At 48.3% G+C, this 14897-nt stretch overlaps 5 protein-coding genes across 5 annotated transcripts; 3 read left to right on the forward strand and 2 right to left on the reverse strand.

Moving 5' to 3' along the window:
* Positions 1-1983: 1983 nt before the first annotated feature.
* On the forward strand, positions 1984-3148 carry ANOM_000535 (M20 family metallopeptidase; the record flags this gene model as incomplete). The annotated part of the gene is made up of 3 exons (XM_015545793.1): positions 1984-2519; positions 2585-2895; positions 2955-3148. 3 exons carry the CDS (start codon positions 1984-1986, stop codon positions 3146-3148), a joined length of 1041 nt encoding a protein of 346 aa, XP_015412104.1.
* A 950-nt stretch (positions 3149-4098) lies between these two features.
* On the forward strand, positions 4099-4972 carry ANOM_000536 (nitroreductase family protein; the record flags this gene model as incomplete). Its single annotated transcript, XM_015545794.1, has 3 exons — positions 4099-4512; positions 4581-4695; positions 4764-4972. Coding segments are annotated over 3 exons (735 nt in total), but the record flags the coding sequence as incomplete, so codon positions are not given.
* Positions 4973-5829: 857 nt separating this feature from the next.
* ANOM_000537 (RTA1 domain-containing protein) lies at positions 5830-6504 on the forward strand (the record flags this gene model as incomplete). The annotated part of the gene is made up of 2 exons (XM_015545795.1): positions 5830-6016; positions 6086-6504. 2 exons carry the CDS (start codon positions 5830-5832, stop codon positions 6502-6504), a joined length of 606 nt encoding a protein of 201 aa, XP_015412102.1.
* A 524-nt stretch (positions 6505-7028) lies between these two features.
* On the reverse strand, positions 7029-11665 carry ANOM_000538 (ATP-binding cassette transporter; the record flags this gene model as incomplete). The annotated part of the gene is made up of 13 exons (XM_015545796.1): positions 7029-7749; positions 7810-7890; positions 7944-8380; positions 8438-8622; positions 8670-8734; positions 9028-9226; positions 9274-9516; positions 9571-9733; positions 9793-10493; positions 10563-10796; positions 10861-11098; positions 11150-11421; positions 11473-11665. 13 exons carry the CDS (start codon positions 11663-11665, stop codon positions 7029-7031), a joined length of 3732 nt encoding a protein of 1243 aa, XP_015412125.1.
* A 1067-nt stretch (positions 11666-12732) lies between these two features.
* Positions 12733-14194, reverse strand: ANOM_000539 (Zn(II)2Cys6 transcription factor domain-containing protein; the record flags this gene model as incomplete). Its single annotated transcript, XM_015545797.1, has 2 exons — positions 12733-13902; positions 14102-14194. 2 exons carry the CDS (start codon positions 14192-14194, stop codon positions 12733-12735), a joined length of 1263 nt encoding a protein of 420 aa, XP_015412101.1.
* Positions 14195-14897: the final 703 nt, after the last annotated feature.

Here is a 14897-nt window from a genome sequence, read left to right on the forward strand (position 1 = left end):
TAACCAACCCATTACATGCACAAGGCTACGCATATCATGAATGACTGCTATCTATTGGTTTCTATTTCCTAAGGATGTATAATTTAGCTTGGTACACGATATCGTGGAACCGGGGTAGATATTCGGGGACTTATGACGCGATGCTGAGGTTGGCCTAACGCTATCTTGGTTCGAACCGGTATTCAATATGCTGTTATAAATGACCGGAATTCGACCTGAAACGCAGATACGATCAAAAACCAGGTTCGGGTGCATAGTGAGCAAAGTACGATCGGGTTTGCAATTATAGAGGAACATCCTTAATCTCTGAGTAGACTCTAGGAAACGAGCATGCCACAGCGCGATAAGTCAGGATCACATGAAAACATGACACAGCTGATAGCCTGTCTCAGGTTATTCAAAACGTCCTATGGGCCGCTTCACCTTTCCATGTTTTTCGTCATATGACCAGGAAGCTCCAATCGTCGCTTGGGTAAGGTTCTAAGAAAGTTCATAAAGGATGTCTGTTCTGGTGGCCTCTGGGGTGTAGGCTATTGGTGGCTGGAAATCCCCTTTTATGACCCGTGGTTCTGTTCATTGGTTCCTATCAAAACATTAACTCCATGCCGATCAATGTCCGATGACGGCCGAAACGCATCGTGAATCATGGAGTAGCAATCTGGGCCCGGGAATGGCCCACAAACGCTGTTTAGTAGATGTAGTAGGACGGCCAATATAGTCCCCGTTGTCTGGCCAAAGAGAAATACCATCTATGGAGGACATCGATGCTACGAGCCAAACATGGTTGTCCGTATCCAATTGTTCTATATCATTGGGGCTAGAACCATCCAGCATCCTCGTTAGGCACTGGTGACACCTCCGAGTAAACTAAAAATGATAGTCTTGTGTTCTGTAGACCCTTGAGCTGTACGCACCGTCTTTTGCGGCAAACCTTGCCATATTGAGGTACACAAAGAAGAGAGTTGGCCGAATGCAAGATTCTGTTTCCAAATGCTTGGGCGTATCCCTCGAGCTCAAACACTGTCAATATTTCCTGGACTTATCATTACGTAAAGGAACCCCCCCCTTGGAGATCTGAATATACCCATTCAAGAAAAACAGGATAACAACACTATTCGGAACCTTCACCTTTACTTGGCTCATCCGTTCTTACCGCGCCATTCTCAATGTCTTACTCCTTCTGTCATGCGCTGCCTACTTCAGGTCTGCCCTAACTTCTGCTTCAACCAGGGCACCGTATAGAATATTAGTTGGATCCATGTGGGGCATCACTGTATCAGAACGTCTCGTGGTCATAGATGCAGTCGACCCGTGCTTTAGTCACGGGCTATGGGCACGGAGACTACTGAGACAGTACCATGCTAGTAGGTTAACATTGGAGGTGTGGGAAGAGCTTGATTAAACTTCACTTTTCAAGCCTCTCCTCCCAGGAATGACTTGTGAGTCAAGACCAATCAAAGAATGCGCGTTCATGACCTCTTTACTAGTAGAAGGTTGCTCGTAGAGTGCAAGACTATCCAATGCAGCAACAGACCATACCATCTGAGTCGCGATAGCCAAGAAATTGAACTATCTTGTGTAGCTCTGAATTGGAGAAACAGAGATGACCATATCACGCAGGTTTTGCAGCATCCTGCAGCTCCTCGGTACCACTTACCGATCGAATGCCGCCGAAACCTCTCGCATGAGGCTACCATTCTGCTCTATGCTACGCCTCCCGCGGTAGTCCTTTGGACCATTACAATTATTATCTACCATCCTTGTTGAGGCTTTCGCCTTGATTTTCCATCAATGCCCTTGATTGTCCCCAGTAATTGCCAGTAGAGGCATCTCTTATCTTATCTTGATCCGATCGGTTGATCGGACCGATGACGACATGGCATATCACTTCTCCGCACTCAGGCAGGGTCATTCGCGTCACATTTATTTCAACGCATATACCATTATTAAAGTTAGTGGACCAGAAAGACACGTACCAGAAAAATGGCCAGTGACACCGTCGTCTCACTGCTGTCCTCCCTAATGCAGACCAAGAGTACCAGTGAACACGAACAGGAACTCGCCCACTTCTTAGACGACCACCTCACCAACCTCGGCTACACCGTTGAACGCCTCCCGATCGCTGAAGGCTCAAACAGAGAAAATGTATATGCCTATCTAGGTGCCCAGCGAAAGACGCGAGTATGTCTCACGTCCCACATGGACACCGTCCCGCCCTATATCCCGCTACGGATTGAGGGGTCTACAATCTACGGGCGGGGCGCATGCGACGATAAAGGCCCCATGGCCGCGCAGATATGCGCTCTAGAAGAGCTGAGAGCAGAAGGAGCGGTCAAGGAAGGCGACGTGGGGTTATTATTTGTCGTCGGGGAAGAGAAAGGTGGACCCGGCATGTTAGCGGCGAACAACCAGAACCTCAGCTTCGAGAGCGTCATATTCGGGGAGCCGACCGAGGGGAAGTTGGTGGTTGGACACAAGGGGCACCTGGTGTTTGAATTGATTGGGGAGGGCAAGGCCTGGTATATTGCCTCCTTTCACGTCACGTATGCACTGGCTTGGGTTGCGCTTGAACTGACTGCGACAGTCACTCTGGATATCCTCAGCACGGGGTGAATGCTAATATAGCACTTATCGAAACGCTGAATGACTTGGTGAGAACGGAATTTCCGGGTTCATCGCTGCTTGGGCCTTCGACTTTTAATATTGGGAAGATTGAAGGGGGCGTGAGCTATAATATCGTGCCGGAGACCAGTAAAGCGCTTTGTGCTGTTCGCGTGGCGACCGATATGGCTAGGATAAAACAGATCGTCTCGGATACTGTTGTCCGACATGCAAATGTGCGACTCGAGTTCAAGTTTGAGTATCCTGACACCTTGCTGGATCATGGTGTTGAAGGTACGTTTGACGTTGGGCGTGGTTACTTGTATAAGCAACACGCTGACAGCTGTACTTAGGATTTGAGACTGCCCCTGTTTCGTATGGGACTGATGTTCCACGATTCAAGGGCAATCATAAGAAGTACTTATATGGGCCAGGATCTATCCTGGTGGCGCACGGAGACAATGAACAGATCGAGATTGATGAGCTTGTGGAGGGGGTTCGAGCGTATAAAAAGCTGACGATGCACGCGCTCGAGTCTGCTCGGTAGATCGTATGCAAACATCAGGGCCAGTTCAACCTGTCCTATCTCACCCTATTCAACGCTAGTACCATTGCTGATATGCCTGGTATATGACGTTTTAAGATGACCTTTGTATGAGGCGACCACACCACAGCTATGTTCACTGCCAATTGTCTATCCCGGCATATGATTGAGGAACAATAATACTCAACTGAAAATATAAATCATACTTTTCACTCATCCACGATGACTTCTCATTGGGAATGACAGCTCTTCAAAGTTGCATGTCTTTCTGAACACTGGCGGGCTATCGGTAAGATATTTAATTGTATCACCTGTATTAAGCGTAGAGTGCAAAAGGCACTTCTAGAGCATTATCGTTAAAACTATAATCTGCTGATACGAAGAGTCGCTTAACAATCAACATAGAAACCGTTGAAATCCCTCATTCTTAACCGCTTATTCAGCGGGTGTCGGCCATAGCGAGAGGCCGCCGTGCCACGTGCCACAGGGGGACCCTAAGGAGATTCTTCTTCCACAGGAACAAACTCTGCCAGGTGCAACTAAGAATAGGACTGCCGGCCTCGAAGCCCGATAAGATCCAGGGGCAATTATTCAGCGTTACGGGATCAGTTAAGCTCAACAGGGGTAGCCTTGTGTATTCAATCTTTGTCAGACTGAGTGTGCGGTAATCCGTAATTCCGCACTTTCTGCCACGGTAGTCGCCCTGGAATTCCGCACGGCCAATAAGAAGGCGCCAGAGAGGCTCTCATCGCTTATAAATTTCTCCAGCGATCTGACAAAGCCACAATTGCCGTTGAAAATGGATCTGCAGCCGCAATGTGATTGGTGACTGATGGGACCATTTGAGAGAAATAATTATGAATTTTTATGGAAATGGACCTAAATCGCGGGGTGCCAAATGTTTCGCAATGGCGAGATTGTGCATATAAGATCCCAGTTTTCTCTTCAATAGACCCTTGCATCTCATCAGCTTCCTATCGAACACTCCTCCAACAGTTCCCACCTCTTCAATATCCATCAACACCGTCACAATGGGCTCCGCTCAGGTCGAATTCAAGAACACCTCCACCAACACTCTCCTCGAGTTGGTTAAGGCCCGCCGTACCTACTACGGTCTCAAGGCCGAGAGCCCCATCTCCGACGATGCCATCCAGTCCATCGTCGAGACCTCCGTCCTCCACGTCCCTAGCTCTTTCAACACCCAGACCTCCCGTGTTGTTCTCCTGCTGAAGGAGGAGCACCAGAAGGTCTGGGACATCGCCATCAAGGCCATGGAGGGTCTCGTTGCCGCCGGTGCCGTCCCCAAGGAGATGTTCGAGAACCACACCAAGCCTAAGCTCGAGTCTTTCCGCGCTGCCTACGGAACTGTACGTCGAATTCCAATCCCTGCCATCTTCAGCCCCAAAAAACCAGTACTAATAAAAAATATGAATAGGTCCTCTTCTTCGTCGACTACGAGTCTCTCGCCCCCATCAAGGAGAAGTTCGCCATCTACGCCGACAAGTTCGACCCCTTCGCCCTCGAGTCCAACGCCATGTCCCAGTACCTTGGTATGTTCCCATCCCTGATAAAATATCCAACCCCACATGTGATTTAAGCCCAGACTAACAATTTTCAGTCTGGACCGCCCTCGAGTCCGAAGGCCTCGGCGCCAACCTCCAGCACTACAGCCCCCTCATCGACGCCGACATCCAGAAGAACTGGAACCTGCCCGCCTCCTGGAAGCTGGATGCCCAGCTCGTCTTCGGTGCCCCTACCGGCGAGGCTGGCCCCAAGGAATTCGCTCCTCTTGAGGACCGCTTCAAGGTCTTCGGCAAGTCTGCATGAATTTCACGATAGACTACTTTTTATGGTGTAATGTGAGCGTTGTAGCTTAGATTTCAATGGCATATTTTCATAGACTTCGATGGTTCTGCTGTTTGTGTAGTATTGTATGTAGGGGATCAAGCTTGATCTGGCGCTAATATTGGCGCAAGCAGCCTCGGGGGTTGCTCCACCACTCTCGATATCTGTCGTGGACGCCGGTCGATTCATGATGGACTTCACCGTAATAAACGCCTGTGATCTACGGTATGACTTCATGTTTCAGCATGCAGTTTGCCAGATGTGGGTCTTATCATCCAGCTCATAGACTCGGAACATCTGCCAATGACCCAAAGGCAATCAAAATCTTCATGCATTGACAAAGCACATACAGAGTAACCAGGCAACAACAATTTGATCCAAAGACCAAGTACAGATAGACCCAGAGTAGTCCAGCAGCCAAGTATCAGCCGTTTCAAGTCCACAGCCTAGAATGCAGCGATCGGCAGAGAAATCCTTGCACCACAGCCAGAGGTACATTAAAACAGCAAACACAATTCGTCAAAACTCACACGACCCACAGATTCACATTGAAAAACAGCGCCAGGAACCAAACCCAAGCATAGCTAAAATTAGGGGTCTCCACCAGCAAGCGTATTCAATGTATTGATCCTTTGCATTTAAGCTTTTCCGGGAGCTCCACTCGTATTCGTGAGCAGAATTCCCTAATCCGGTAATATCGTCGTTTTCTGATGACTATGGCCACATCAGATATAAATCAGGGACGGGGGTTCTGATTCTGATGGAACGAACATATTCTTTCTTGAAAGGACTCTGATTACACCCCAGCATATTCGCAGATTGACCAAAACTCGAAGAAAATGGACTTCACTTTCCACGAAGGCGTCAACGGCTCTTCACCCTGGGTCGAGTTCTACCCCTACAACCCATCCCAAACAGCTGGTTACGCCTTCATGGCCATATTCGGTCTAACGACCGTTGTCCACATCATCCTGATGTTTCCCTACAAGGCAGCGTACTTCATACCCCTAATCCTCGGCGGAATATGTACGTCCATCGCCTACAACCTTCTCCTCACAAACCATGCACCATGAACCCAACTAACACATATCCCAGGCGAGACATTCGGCTACTACGGCCGCGCCTGGTCCCACAACAACAGAACCCTGATAAGTTCCTGGGCCCTCCAGCAAATGCTCATTCTCTGCGCACCACCTTTCGTCGCAGCAACGATCTACATGGTCCTCAGTCGAATCATCCGCGCCTTCGACGCAGAGCATCTCTCCCCCATGCGCACAAAACGCATAACCGTTCTATTTGTCCTAAACGACATCATCTGCTTCCTCACCCAGCTCGGCGGCGCCGGCGTCCAGATCACAGGCGATGCGCAGGTCATGGATATCGGACGCAAGGTCGTCCTCGTCGGACTCGTGTTTGCACTTGTGGTATTCCTGGTATTTGTCTGGATCGCGTGGGTGTTTCATCGCAGGCTCGCTGCTGAGCCGACGACGGTGGCGGCCGCAACCCGGACTTGAATTGGAGGAGGTACATGTGGGCTATCTATGCCAGTTGCTTGTTCCTGATGGTAAGGAATTTGGTCAGGCTGGTGGAGTTCGGGGCCGTCAAGTCGGCTTTAAATCAGCAGGAGGCGTATATTTATGTCTTTGATGCGGCGATGATGTTTCTTTCGATGGCGGTTTTGGTCTTCTGGCATCCTGGGTTGTTGATTAAGAAGGCGAGACGTGCTGGGGAGGCGGGGAGGTTGTGTGCTGGTATGGAGGAGAGTGCGGAAGGGGTGCCTTTGGCTGGGTATAAGGGGTATCAGAGGTGTTGAGTGTGAGGATGCTTGTGGGGCTTGGGCGTTGGTGGTGTTTCATTTGTTTGGGCTTTGTTGATGGAGGTCTTTATTTTGGGTTGAGTTGTGATTCTGTTGGCTATACTGTGGCTTTTGTTTGCAATGGAGAGATGGTTCCTCAATGCTTTTGTCGACTTCTATACACAGTATTCTCAATAGGGCTCAAGAAGGGGGTATGCAATGTACATCTATGGTGGCACCTGGCTAGGAAATGTTGCACCCTCCACCTTCTCCACTATCCTTCAGCATAAGTCCTGCACCCACTTGGGTGTACACCACTTTCTCAATCCTCCCTTCACACATCCAAATGACGGTGTCGACGCCATCCCGGAAATACTTAACCATCCCACTTACTCTATGAGCGACAATAATCACCGTATACCCTTGCTGCGTGAATTCCTCCTCTATAACATCCTGCATTACCGCTTCGGTATCTGGGTCCAGGGCGGACGTAGCTTCATCCAGGAGAAGAATAGGTCTGCGTTCCGCTACAGAAAGCCGGGTCTGGAGATCACAGTACTCAGGATCCACGGAAGCCCTTTTATGAGCAAGTGTCCGTGATAACGAAAGGAGTTGCTGCTGTCCTGCAGAAAGAGGTGGGAGTGAGGACATTGGAAGGTCTAGTAGAGCTTCGCTTTCAAGGGAACTCTGGTCACTAAACTTGGAGAATTGGCCGAAATGCTCCAGAAGTCTTGTCTTTTCTAGGGCTTCAATCAGTATACTATCTGCAAGAGATTCGTCGGGGTCAAGGTTGAAACGCAGAGTAGCTGCCGCGAGGATGAACGGGTCTTGTGGTACTGTGATGAAGCAGTGGCGGCGGAGATATGTCTTGGATATAGCGGCAATATCGATATTATCGATTACTATCGAGCCATGCTGGGGGTCTAGTAGACGAAGGAAGGAAAGTAGTAATGTGCTCTTTCCGCTGCAGTGGAGGGATGAACTGGTTAGCTTTGCTTCATAAAAAGGGAATACGAGGTTATACCTTCCAGTCCTACCGCATATGAAAACCTTCTGTCCGGCATTGACCTCCAGGTGAATGTTCTCGAGAGCAAGTTTTGGTGGACTGGAATCTCGTTAGCACACAAAGCAACAATACCAAGGTTGATTGAAACGTACCTATACGCAGCCTCCAGGCCACGAGCAACAATGCTCCCAGAAACGGGCCAATTAAGGGGTAGAGACAACTTGTGGTCACTGGCATTTTCTTCCTCAGGGGTTTCTGTCACAACAGAGCGCAACCGCGCAATTGCTCCTAGGGAGACCTCTAGCGAGGTCCATGACTCGACAAGCCGAAGCAGGGTTGTGTTAGCAAGAATGATCATATTCAGCGACAGACCAACGGCTGTTGCTCTCTCTGTTCCCCGGGATGTCACCGCTAGCGCTACGAGACCCACCGCAACTACGGCAATTAAGAGGTCAAGAACGAGGTTCAACCATCTTTGAAGACAGAAGAGTAGGTATGCTGGCTTTTGTGAGGCATCGATAGTTCCCACTATGTCGCGAGCATACCTCCACTGCCATTGAAGTGCACGTATCGTGTCAAGGCCATTGACCTGTTTCTCCTAATTAGTGCAATGCTAGGCCTTGCTAATCGAAAGAAAGGACCATACCATTTCTACAAATTTTGAATAGAGAGCTGACTTTGACTCAATCTCGAGAAACCGTAGCTGCCTCGAAGTCCGCAAGTAAACTCTCTGCACGAAGTATACAATGATGATACAAAAGGGCAGAGTGACGGCCATCAATGGGTTAACGATAAAGAGTATTGTCGCCTGCACCAACAGCTTAAATACCTCTATACTTCCATTAGAGCCCACTTAAACCTTAGGACAGGCTACTTACGAGTTCCCAACACCTGGAAGGCATTTGGAAGTTGACGGTCTACAAATTGAATGTCCTCTCCAAAGCTGTAATGTGTCAGTACCTGCGTACGGATGAGATGATTTACTCTCACCGATTCAAGATAACGCCGATATTATTGTCAGAAAAGTATGATAATGGAGCCCTGCGTGTATCTCATGTCAGGATACGACCAGGATCGATAGGTGTCTTGAAACAAACCCGACTATTGAGTTTAGCAGTCGGCTATGCAAAACGACGCCTGATTTCGGGGAGATCTTCATGCACGTGGACCTTGTATTATCAGCAAGTGTGTAAGAGAAGGCTAAGTGATTTGCTGATTGCCTTTGCGATAACCTACCACAAAGTACCGTTGGTGGAAATCCAGGCCACCAGAGCCAACACCATATAGCCCCCCATGTAGAAGAGACTTTTCTCTTCTCCAGCTTCGGCCCACCACTTTAGCCAGTACTGAGAAAATGTTATAAAGAAAGAATATGATGCAGTGCACGCTAGCATGAAAAAGCCATTCCAAACACCCATCGCACTGAGGTAGTACCCTGGAGTATAGTTAGCCAGCGCTAATGCAGCTATGCCTTAACCTTACCGTAAAGCCTTAAGTCTCCACTCTGTCGTGTTAGGTCTTGAGCTGCATCAGCCCTAGAGTCTTTCTGCATGTTAGCACCACCTTGGCCGTCGGCTACCTGTGAAATATCTCGGCAGTCAGGTTCATCCAGCATGAATTTGTCTATTTGTTTGGCATCGAGTTGTAGCTCATCCCAGGAGCCCTGTAATTGGATTTTAGAATCCGATAGTATTAAAATGTGATCTGCCAGGGGGAGATATTGGGCTTCACCAGGGTTAGTTCCAAGGCAACGATAATATAGAGAAATTGCTCGCCTACCCGAGTTAGTTATCACTACGGCTGTTGTGCCCTGTCTTCGAAAAATACCCTCTGGACCCAATAGGTTATCGATGATAACCTTCTCTGTTGCGCCGTCAAGCGCACGGAAGGTGTCGTCAAGAATGACGATCTCACACCTAGCGTACAAAACACGGGCGAGCGCCTTACAAATATTAGTATGAGGCCGAAGCCGGATGGGATTACGATCAAGCAACAACGTACCACGCGTTGTCTCTGGCCGCCGGACAGATTGAGACCAGGAAACTTAATCTCGGTTCCATCTCCATCGGGGAGAGCACCTAGGTCCTTGACAAGGTCAGAAGCAACTAAAACCTGCTTGTACCATGTTTCATCGGTCTGGAGACCACCACAAATAACCTCCTTGATACTCCCATTTGGTAGCCATGGCTCCTGGGCACATATCCCTATGCGCTTGGAGGACGTGTAAATCGCACCACTAGAGAGTGGTATTTCTCCGAGTAGCGCCCGAGCCAAAGTTGTTTTCCCTGATCCAACGGGACCGGCGCACATTACAATTGATCCCCTGTTGATTTTGAAATTAAGATGATCCAGGGTTGGCTTAGAGGTATGCGGATACTGGATGGTCACATCGGCTAGAAGAAGAGCTGCCCGCTCATGAGTTTCTGTATCGTCCCAGTCAACCTGAGCCTTTTGTATATCCATTCGACTGTCTTCGTTTGTACCCTGTGTCAAGTAATTCATAATTCTTTCGGAGTTCGCCAGCGATGCAATTGCGCGAGGTACGATGGTCATAACCATGTTTGCAGGATGAGTAACCATAGCGAGCAGAGCTATAGATGTGAAAGCCGTTTCTGCAGGGAGGGCTCCATCGGTCTTGCGTCTTGCAAAAACCACATATAATACCAGTGTTATCACGGGTGCGAACATTCCCAGAGCGTTAGCTGTCAGCGTCAGGTCAATAGTTAGCACTGATACCAACCAGACCCGTAGTTATTCTCTTCACGACTTACCACTGGCATTATATGCAAGCATCACCCACCGTAATCGTATCGACGCTTGTATTTCCTCGCTTCGAAGACCAGACAGAAATGTCTTCACCGGGGAAGAGATACCAAGCATCTTCATACTTTTAATGGATTGAAGCATTGCCGTTGTGACTGCCATCCGTTTCTGTGTGGCGGCGTTCCAGTTGCGCTGCCGCCTCTGTAAGTGACGCGCTACGTAGGCGCTCATCACGGACGAGCCTTTTCAGTGTGAGCGCCCGGAGCAAAAGAAGGAAAGACAATGGAATAATATGTAAGTACTTACAGCCAACACCGGCAAGTGGAACCAAGCACAACCAGCCGATCTGGCCTGCCAACAGAGTTGTTCCGAGGGCCACTTCTAAAATGTAAGCCCATGTTTCATGGAACATTTCCCCAGTGGTGCTTAGAGTCTCTGAGTCCACACTCATAAGGGTTATCGGTCCTCCATTGTCACAGCGTCCGCTTTCAACGTTAAGAGCCCTATGGTGAAGAAGTGCGATGAGAGCGCTGCGAATCATAATCTGTAGCCGGTTGAGCTGATGGTGGTACACAGCGGTACTGATCTACTATACAATTAGCCCCGAGGAATAGGGACTTGGGATGTCAATACTTGCGGCCAGTCCGAAATAGATAATACTGGCCATAACAATGAGCCAGTAACTATAATTAGCATCGTCTTGGCTTTCACTCTTACTGCTAACAAACCGAACGGCAGCATTGATTAAAACAGGCTGACAATATCGGAAGAGAATCAAGAATATCCGGGCAAGAATCGGTGATATGAACGCCCCTCTCACAGATAGGAACAATGTTGCGGGTAATGTGAGTGTGGTTTCAGGCTTTGCTAGGTAGAGATCAGCATTCGAGACTACCATGTTCGATCTCACGGACTCACCCCTTTGATCCCAGGCTCGAAGAATATCCTTCCGTAGGTGTTTCGAGCTCAATTTTCTGCCAAGCTCAGGAATATCGTGCGGCGTGAGAATACTCGTATAGCCCTTCCCGAGGATAGGGTAGATCCATGTAAAGAGTGTCTTTCCAAAGGCTCCCGCTAGTTGCTCTGGAGGTAACTCCCTGAAATGGGGCATTAATACTTGCTCCTTGTTGCACGATTCAAGAACAATAAGGACAGCCTTTATTAGAGCTTGGCAGGAAACTGGTAACTTTGGGTGTTGATTTTGGAAACTCGCTTTAGGCACGGTCGAGAACAGAATATCACCAAGCAGGCTACCTACAAGGTAGAGTAAAGTGACCGACGAAGTACGAATTCTGCGACGATACTCAATGAATGACACCATACTTAACAACAGCAAGGAAGCGGACGAAATAGCAGCTGATAGAAATTCGATCTGCGATATTCCAACAAACTCAGTCGGAAGCGGAAAGAGGAAAAACACTTGGGATCCAAATGTCGCCAGGTATAGGAACTAGAGTACCAGTCAATCTAGTGGTCAAGTAATGCTGCATTGAATCTGAAAAGGGTATCACTATTTACCATCTGTATATACATTCGACAGCTCGGAAACACACGAACTTTCTTGTGTCGTAGTATCCATAATTGGGTCGTAGCACTGATGATGAACAGTATCGATACTGATATTTCGTAAGAATAGAGAAATTGAGACATCCAGGGTAATCTATGCAGCGAGAAGTAGCCCTTCTCTAGGGTTGTTTCCAGGAGCGTGTTCCGCCGAGAATCCCCCCGTAGGCTCCCCCAAGGACGAGGGGCGCCCAATTGGCCGTCGGACAATAGCTTGAGGTCCATATAAACTATGTCGTGGCTAACATCTACTCTGATATGAAGAGGGAGGGTCGACAATGATAACGTCGCGTGTACTGCCTGCAGCAGTCTAGAAAACATGATCACCAATTTTCTAAGGAAATATAAGTCACATGTTGAGCCATACCATTCAGAGCCTAGCCCCTACTATAGTAGTATCTATTATTTCTCGCCTCATACCTGCACGTATGACGCAGTCAGGGTTCAAAGGTGGTGGATACTCTCTAGTTTGCTGCTAAAAATAGACTCATTCGGAGATATGCCGTGGAAGTATTCCTTGCGACCGTTTGAGCTTTTGAGACTGGGGTCCTCCAATTGACCATGTGTGTGTCAACGTTTGCTCCTTAAGCACAGAGAATATACACATGTTAGATACTAGCCTCGCATGCTGATGACAGTCTCAGGCCAGCTGATCCAATCATGGAACTCTTCCTTCAGAGAATCCCGAATACCTTCGATAACATGTTGATCCCAACCAACAAAGAGCCAGGACGAGGTCATATAGGTTAGTAGAATACTCCAATAAGCCAGAATAACGAGCGCGAATGGATCTTTTTTTTCCAGAAGCACGATAAATGCTTCTGGGCGTCGATATATCCAGCCTATGACCATAGGTAATAAAGATACCCCGTCTTTTCCCGCACTTCGCATCATATAAGCTTCCTCGAAACTGTCTGGTAGGCAGCCCAAAGCGCTAATATACAAGTCCCTTTCGGTGCCAGCCGTCTGCATCTCGATCAAAGTCATTATCTCCTTGATGCGATCGCAATGTTGATGCAATTCTCTCTCCAAGTCGGGAGTGACGCTTTGGACGCTATCATCCGTCTGAGGTGTTAAGATACCGGAGAAGATCTCAGCGCGATTTGATGCCAGAATCGAACGAACTCCCCTCATGAGAACTAGCCACTCAGCCTGCCCTTGGCGACTGAATACGAGATATTCTCCTGGTCGGGGGCCGTGTCCGAAGTAAACGAGACAGATCATGACTGCTGACATATAAATCATTTGACAATTCTCGGAGTCCAATTGTGAGAGGACGGTAGTGACAGATCGGATACCAAAAGTAAAATGATCATTTGCCTGCATCACATATTGGTGCCGAAGATCTGGATTCTGATGACCAAGATGGAGAGCTGACAAAGCCAGCATTAGATGGAGGATCGAGGGAAACGAGATTCCCCACTGTGGGATGTGAATCGACCAAACACCATGTCGGTCCAAAGCCTCGTCTGTAAGTGTGCGATATGTGGATATAAGATAGTGATGAAAGAGTTGAAGATCCGCAAACGAGATTCCGCCCGCAGCACTGTTGTTGGCGGAAAGATCGCATTGGACGGCAACAGAGCTGTCTCCAGGGCGCTGATTTCTTTCATTAGGCGCTGAAGAAGATAAAGTCTGATACTTGGATTGTTTGAAACGGTACCGCTGACGAGCCGATGATGCTGCAGGTGGTGATGGTGATGGCGATGTTGGAGTAGATACGGAGAAGTCGCATTCAATAGAATGGTTTACGCAATTCGTACACGATGGCCTCTTCTCATCACACTGTCGCATGTCAGCCGCATTCTGGGGCAGACTTGGATACAACAAGTCATATCCTCTTGGACGGAAGCATATAAGAGAACGTAGATTACTCCACATGTTGAAGTGCATTTTGATGTCTCTCGCGATCAGGAACGACGGTATTAAGAATCATTCCAGGTTCCCACGACACAATAACACAGTAAATAGTAGAGGTACTCACCTTCACCCGCCGCCGTTTGCAATTTTTACAGCCTAGTCGAGACTTCTGATGTGATCTCCGCGAGCGAACCTTGTGCAGCGCGGCGCTGTCCATGGCGGTCGTATTCGTGTTTGTTTTATCCGTGTTGGGGTTGTGATCAAGCGGAAGAACGAAAACGCTGAATGCGCAGAGAGAAGAAACACCTTCCAATCACGTGGACGGGCCACCCATGGATCATCTCCGTTTACAAACCAGTCACAAATCAGGTAACCCTAACAAGAACATTGCCGGATGCTTCATCCTGAGACTGATAAGGGCGGAAGAGTAGGAGGGGGACGGGGGAGCGCTGGACCCTTGAAACTACTAGAATATATATTCGTAGCCTATGGGTAATGGTATCCGCATTATCATCATCCTGCTACTAAGCCCTGACCACTGGACGAGGATTTTCGACAGGGAGATTTTTCGGTAATTTAAATAATAGAAATTAGGCTACTACATTTGGGATAACCGGAACGAATCCTGCAGTCATTTACTATCCACCATTTGAAACCTGACGGATTGTAAATAATTCTCTGTGTCAGTTGGCGACAACCTGATATCGATTACTGCAATGCTCGCTATGGGGAGGCCTTTGATGATAACGGTTGAGATATCCCATTAGGAGGCATTTCTATACCCCCTATTAAGGGAGGACCCAGATAATAACTGCCTATTTGATCGGCCTCGCGATACTGTTCCCGAAGTGTCGGTTTAATAACGCTCATTCAACGATAGTGGTATTTGTACTCTTAATAGCCGACGATAGCATATCTCG

This window comes from Aspergillus nomiae, assembly GCF_001204775.2.
Source record: "Aspergillus nomiae NRRL 13137 chromosome Unknown contig00005, whole genome shotgun sequence".
NCBI lineage: Eukaryota > Fungi > Ascomycota > Eurotiomycetes > Eurotiales > Aspergillaceae > Aspergillus > Aspergillus nomiae.